This window comes from Thermobia domestica, chromosome 6 (assembly GCF_964235325.1).
Source record: "Thermobia domestica chromosome 6, izTheDome1.hap1.1, whole genome shotgun sequence".
Classification (NCBI taxonomy): Eukaryota; Metazoa; Arthropoda; class Insecta; order Zygentoma; family Lepismatidae; genus Thermobia; species Thermobia domestica.
In genome coordinates this window covers 92866609-92873965 of record NC_137459.1, presented here as the reverse complement: position 1 = coordinate 92873965, position 7357 = coordinate 92866609, and the positions used below count along the sequence as shown (strand labels likewise).

The 7357-nt window shown below is 33.3% G+C and overlaps 1 protein-coding gene across 1 annotated transcript; it reads left to right on the top strand.

Moving 5' to 3' along the window:
* The first annotated feature begins 282 nt into the window (after positions 1–282).
* Positions 283–2935, top strand: LOC145687705 (uncharacterized protein F54H12.2-like). The gene is made up of 2 exons (XM_081761158.1): positions 283–2043; positions 2716–2935. The coding sequence occupies exon 1, from the start codon at positions 731–733 to the stop codon at positions 2039–2041; it is 1311 nt and encodes a 436-aa protein (XP_081617284.1). The 5' UTR covers positions 283–730; the 3' UTR covers positions 2042–2043; positions 2716–2935.
* Positions 2936–7357: the final 4422 nt, after the last annotated feature.

Below are 7357 nucleotides of genomic sequence, written 5' to 3'. Positions count from 1 at the left end.
GAGATACAGTAGCACCATTATTACGTATCATAAATATGAATCCTGTGAATCATACATTTGGAAGTAGTGTTATAGAAATTTTTAATCCTCCACATTATGTGCCTATAGAGAAGATGCATTTTGAACACATCAAAATAGATATAAGAGATAGTACAGGCTCTCCACTGGCATTCACTTTCGGAACTGTATGCGTTAAACTACATTTTAGACCAGTGCGTCAACATCGACAAATATGAATAATCCATATTTACAATATTATCAAAAACAAGCTCTTTCTGGAACTGGAAACGTTTATGTTGGCTCCCCTTATCAAGTTGGACATGGTATTGGAAGTTTCCTTGGAGGATTATTTCGTTCTGTCATGCCACTAGTAAAACAAGGAGCTAAAACAGTAGGAAAGGAATTATTAAAATCTGGAGCAAACGTTATTACTGATGTCATCATCGACAATCAACCTATTAACGAATCCTTTCATCAACGAATGGGTGAAGCGAGATCCGTCTTGCAAGACAAAGCAAAAAATAAACTGAAATCTATGCTAGGATCTGGATATCAACGAAGGAAAAGAAGAATTACACATCATTCCATCTTTAACCCTTCACCATTACACATCATCAAGCGCAAGAAGAAGAAGAAGGGCAAGAGGAAACGTACACAGAAAACAAAGAAAAATCAGTCTTATAAGAAGAGGAAGTTATCACACGATATCTTTGATTAAATCATCACCATTATGGCTTTCTTACATCATCAATCCTGCGAGTGTGTAAAAAGTGAACTAGATATTTTTTCTACAAAACCAACGCAAACCAGTATATTGGATAATCATGTCGTTACATACAAACCAATCAGTTCACTAGCTGATAATGCTCCTATAGAGTTTGTCATCCCAGGAACAAGTGATGAATACATAGATCTACCACATACTCTTCTTTACATCGAAGCTCAAATCGTTAAGCCTGATGGATCAGCATTTGGTGAAAGTGATAAAGCTGTGGCTCCTATTAATGACTTTTTAAATTCTATGTTCAGTGAAGTGGAAGTGTATTTAAATAACAAACTGATTTCATTTCCATCTCATAATCATCCATATCGATCATACATTGAAAAACTGTTAAATTATGATGATTCTGCTAAAAATACTCATCTTCAATGTGCATTCTGGTTTCAAGATACTGCTGGACATATGGATGCAACATCTAGTGGTAATAAAGGATTTCAACAACGTTATGAATTAACAAAAAAAAGTGCAAAATTCGACATGCTTGGACATCTTCATTGTGATATTTTTAATCAAGATAAATTTTTAATCCAAGGAGTAGAATTACGTCTCAAGTTAATTCCTGCAAAGCCAAACTTTTGTCTCATCGCTAGTGATGCGTCTGTTGAGGCTAAAGTGAACATTTTAGACGCTGCTTTACATATTAAAAAGATTAATGTTAGTCCTACAATAAAACTAGCCCATAACAAGCTTCTACAATCAACAACAGCCAAATATCCTCTCACAAGAGTACAAATGAAGTCGTTCGTCATTCCAAAGGATCTTCAATCAAAAACAATAGATAATTTATTTATGGGAGTATTACCAACTCGAGTGATTGTGGCGTTTACACAAAATGATGCCTATACAGGAACAATAACTTCAAATCCATTTCATTTCAAACATTTTGACATCAATTTCTTCTCTCTATACATTGATGGAAAACCTGTACCTTCAAAACCATTACAACCAATTTTCGAAAACAACCTCTATGTTTCCTCATATCATACCTTATTCTGTGGATCAGGCATTCACTTTTCCAATCATGGCAACAATATTCCTCGCCTTGACTTTCCTCAAGGATACACTATCTTTGTTTTCGACATTACTCAAGATGGAGAAGCCAGCGCTGTGCAGCATTGGAATCTTATACGTCATGGGTGTGTTCGTCTGGAAGTTCATTTTACGAAGCCTCTACCAGCACCTATCTCCTGCATTGTGTATGGAGAATTCCAATCTCTCTTAGAAGTGGATCATCAGAGGAACATCATCATGGATTTTTAAAGGTACGTTATTTAAATATCATATCATATATGTACATGTCTGCATTTTTATACATGATGTCCTCTACACTAGATTTATTGAATGCTTTGCAAACAAATTCTTTATTTCACAATCATTTCGTTGGCGTATATGCAGCCAATGAATTACCAGCACATGTTCCACTACCTGCAGCTATCATCATAAATACAGATCCCTCGAACAAACTTGGCACACACTGGATTTCCGTATATATTCATACTGATGGCCGTGCCCACTACTTCGATACATTTGGATTTCCTCCATATGTAATGCATCATATTCAATTTCTACGTAGAAATTCCACTTCTTATACATTTAATAATAAACAAATTCAAAGTGTAAAATCATCCTTATGTGGGCATTATTCATATCTTTTCCTATGCTTCAAAGCTAAAGGAAAGTCCTTAAATGAATTTCATTACACTTTCTCATCAACTCCAGAAAAAAATGATCGTCGCTTGTTGTATTTACTTCTACAGGTAATCATGTCTTCATTCTTCTTCTTCGTTTGTTTTGATTACTTTTCTTTTCATATTATTGCAGGTAGCCATTTCTTCTTCTTCTTTATTATAATGTGTTTGTATGTATTATTATTTGTTCATGATTATAGATAAAATAAATTTTAAGTTTGTTTTTCAATTTTTTTTTCATTTCAGAGAGTAAAAGATCGTCATCGTGTGTATGGACATCATCTTCAATGTTCAGATTGACTTGTATCTACGTTTCATCATCAACATCAACAGCAGTAGTATCATCAGTGAACAGTATATGGCAGTTGTAAAGTTATCATCACATGGACAGTGGAAACAAAATCTAACGTTCTTTTAAAATGTACTATACTTACCGTCGTTTTAATTGTGTAAATAGTTTCATCAACAATAAACACTTTGTATTATTTTTTCTCTTTGAAAACAAATGTTTTATTTCTTATTTTCTCCGTTTCCTAATAAATAAATATGTTTTATGATCAGTTATGTAATTAAATACACATATCATAAAACATATTTTTAAGTCATTGAATTAAAGAATTTCATAGTGATTCTAAAACTGATTTTTAATTCAATGATGTAATCATATAACTACATAATAATAATAATGAATTCAAATACTTAATCAGTTATTCTTTCGTAAATTAAATCAAGTATGTGAATTCAATATTATTATTATTATGATAGGACTTTTGTTTTTTAAAATTTTAATATTAATTATTTTAATTCCTTTTTTTTAAAATTAAAAAAAAAGTCCTATCATACTTAAGACAAAGTTGTATAATAATAATAATTTCAAATACTAATTTTTATTTTAACATTCATTTCAAGAATTTGAATTCATTATGATTATTATTATTATTATTATACGTATCACTTATAATATACGAGGAAAAAAATATGTTAGGATTTTTTTCTTATAAAAAAACTTTAAAATCCTAACATATTGTGGTGTATGAAACGAACACAAAACACACACACAAATAAAACATTTCACTTTTCACTATATATATTTTTATTACATTTGATATTACGTTGTTTAGCATACATGAAAAAAAACAAATCAATTTCTTCTTCTTTATGAAGAGTCGTTCACTTCATTGATACCCTCCGAAGGTTGAGTTTCGGTTTCCCCCCACCATGGCTGTGTCGGATACACTATCAAATAAATCAGCCATAATTGAGTCTATGAGTTTTTGTTTGCAAAATACTTTCATTTCCAATTTTAATCGTTCACCATCAATGTTCACATCACTGTTCTTATCAAGAGAGACACTTGGAAAACTAATGTTCATACCATTAATAATACTCTGTTCATCTACACAGGTATGGATTCCGGCAAGTCCTCTGCATGTAAGACACTGCGATTGTACATGATTACGAATAGTATCTGTACACAAGTCAAAATATTCACGTAGCACAACACTACAAACTTTACTGTTTTTCACAGCATGTTCAATACACGGTAATATTTCCAAGAAATAAAGCCAATTACTTGAAGTTAAGTACACAGTGTTTCGAGGAGCATGAAGTGTTCCTTTCTTCTCTAACATCACTAATTTTTCACCCATTAATTTTCGCACCACCAGTTCGTTTTTTCGACCAAGAGATTTTATAAATGTAATTTCCACTTGAGAATTTAAATAATCCGTAACAAATGGGGTTAAATGTACAAGTTTCTCCCACTCTGCCAAATTTAACTCTACTCCAAACACAAGTCCTTTGCCAACACGAATCACTGGTTCAAATGTATCACTATCCAGTCCGATACAAATTAATTTGGTTTTCATTGAATTAAGTCCATATTCAACATTTAACAAGTACTCTTTCTTGGTATCCATAGTTGACGCACAAGCACTCAAAGACATGTTACTCCAGTCGCTGGTCAGCACAGAATAACGACACTATGCATACAGATGACTGCGCATGCATGAAGAGGAGGGGGACGAAGAGGAAAATTCATGTTTCATCTTGTTTGTACATGTTACCATACACTTACGATGAGTAAACCAGTTCAGTAAATTCAAGATCATGCATGTTACGTCCAGATACATTAATCTTCATTCCTTTATATATTAAACAGACATTCCCACTTTGTAAATACGTTAATAATGCACCATTATCTGCTTCCAATTTTTCAGTACAACGTCCAGGTAAAATCACTTTTTCACCTCCTTCAAATGTCACACAGGCCTTCCTACCATATACCGTTGTAATTATCTCACAGTTTACAATACGAAATGGTACTCCAATCTCCAAATCTCGCATTTTTGTAAAGGGCACCATTGATGGCTTATTAAGTTTATCTAATAAACTCATTGACGATGACATCTTTAAAATTTTTGACGTTTCTTCCTTTGCAACAGTTGCTAACAGAATGATCTACACAAGCACATACGTTCCGCTTACGCTCTTCGCAGGAGGGGTGAGGGGTTTGGGGATTCAAATTATTAGCCAATAAACGACAAGAACACGAAAAAGGCATGTTTTATCTTGCTTTTTACATCTGGTAGGCGTCCAAGACTATGAGCATAGCAACAGCAAAACAACATTTTCCCACGGGCTTCTGTGGTAACCGTAAAAGGATATGTACATAGCAACTAAAGAGGAGTAGGGGGTGACGGGGGGTCAAATAAACCAAAATTTTCCCACGCGCTTCTGTACTACCCGTAAAAGGCTATGACCATAGCAACTAAAGGCTTGTCGAAACTTGCCACCGAATTCTAGGAAAACAGGATCAAATTTCGCTGACTCAGCCGTCCCAAGTGGGGTACATCTACTAATGCCCGTTCTTCACGCTGGAAGATTAAATTTATGGAAAATACTATAATCCCCTTTCCCCTTAGAAAACGCATATCAATGAAAGATAATGATAAAAAGGCACAAGAGCTTCCTTTAGTATACATTTTGAAACGCCGTACTCCCTGCAATGTCACTTATACAGTGTGTTTCAAAACAACACCGACAACATTTGGAAGGTGATTCACGATACCAATAAAGACGAAAAGTGTAAACAAACCTGGGTGTACAAATGCTTCCGTTTGGTTTTATAGGCTGTCGAAAACATGAAAAGGAAAAGACATTTGAAGATCCATAGCTTAAAAACTATGGAACCTACCATAGTCAGGTCAAGACTTCACTTAGGAACTAATAAAATTATGTGCGCTATCCAAAAATAAATGTATCAGAATCCTAAGGTACTCACGCAACAATTTTTATAGAGTCAGTTTGGCTATGGACATATATAATTTGAAGTACTCACCAACTACCTCTATATAAATTGTTGCGGAATTACCTTAGAATTCTGCAACACAGACATTTAAATAGGGCACATAATAGTTCCTAAATAAAGTCTTGACCCTACTACGGTAGGTCTTATGGTGTTGGAGCTATTGACTTTTAAAATTTAGTTTTTTCATGTTTTCGGCAGCCAATAACTCCGAAAGGATGCATTTGTGCACCCAGATTGGTCTATACTTTTCGTCTTATATCTGTGTCAGGAATCACCTCCCAAACTTTATCGGTGTTGTTCTGAAATACCCTGTATATTCAATGAGTTGATAAAATTCCAGCATGATGTATATACTGTGTTCCAAAAGTAATTTCAATAAAGTAACTATTTTCCCGTAACATCGAAAACTATGGATTCGACACTAATTTCGACAATTATTGGACACCTTATTTCTCCCGTATCTTGGTCATAATACCATGGTGAGTGCCACTATTCATCTCGCCGACCTCATGAACTATGAATTTAACAAAATGTCGGTAGTTTTTTATTATTATTTTTATATACATCCCCCTTCTCACACAATTCCTAGTGGTTATTGAGGAGTTTCATGATTACACCAAGTTTGGTTTTAATTGCTTTTAGCGTTCCAAGGTTATGTCTGGACATTGTGTCTTCCTGTTTCCCCAAATGTCTTTGGCTACTAAATTATCGTACACCTGAGCAGGCGACCATATCCGGTGAATCAGCCATTGCTGTTTGGCTTGAAAACTAGTTAAAGGGAATTTATATTCAGAAAATGATTTGTCTCAGCAGAGTTTAAACTTTTTGTAGCTTGATTTGTGCGGTGTTGCTAATTTTCATTGAGGGTTAGACTGATTATGGAACAAAACACTCCACTTACTGTTAAGTGTAGATGTTTTTCTTTTCTACAAAATTTATAAATTAAATGTAATAACTTTAAGGTTCATTGTTATCCATCATTAACTGTATTTAAAATTGCAAGATAAGAGAGAATTCAAATAATGGCTTTACTATTCGATATAATTTTGACACTTCTTTGATAAGATAAAAGGATTGTGTGTGTGTGTGTGTTTTTTTTTTTTTAATATTATGATTGCCGAAAACGAGAATTGAACTTTCAAGGTTCTGCATAATGCATTAAATTATTCCCCACGTTGCCAATATGCATAAAAAAATAATTTGGCAATTCAATCTAATCATTATTCGCACAAAATAATTTGAAAAACGGTCTGTGTATAATCTTAGATAGTTACATCCGGCAAATAAAATAATGTGCAAATTATGAGAAAAAGCCTTTATCATTACAATAGTCGAAAAACTGATATCCGAATCGAAAAAAAATGCAATCTGTAATTATTGTATGTAATTGAGCTTATTGTATGTAACTTGTGATATTTAAATTACTAAACAAAATTAAACTCCAAGTACAGTATAAAAATACGTCATAAGATTCTCGACTGTGTCTTCTAAACTAAAAACATAAAAAAAGTTCTACATTTAGGACCACAATACCTGGGTTGCCTATATGTAAATAAAAAAAATATCAAATAAAATCAA

Excerpts from the sequence above, each read along its gene's own strand:
- LOC145687705 (XM_081761158.1), top strand. The coding sequence starts at position 731 with ATGGCTTTCTTACATCATCAATCCTGCGAGTGTGTAAAAAGTGAACTA.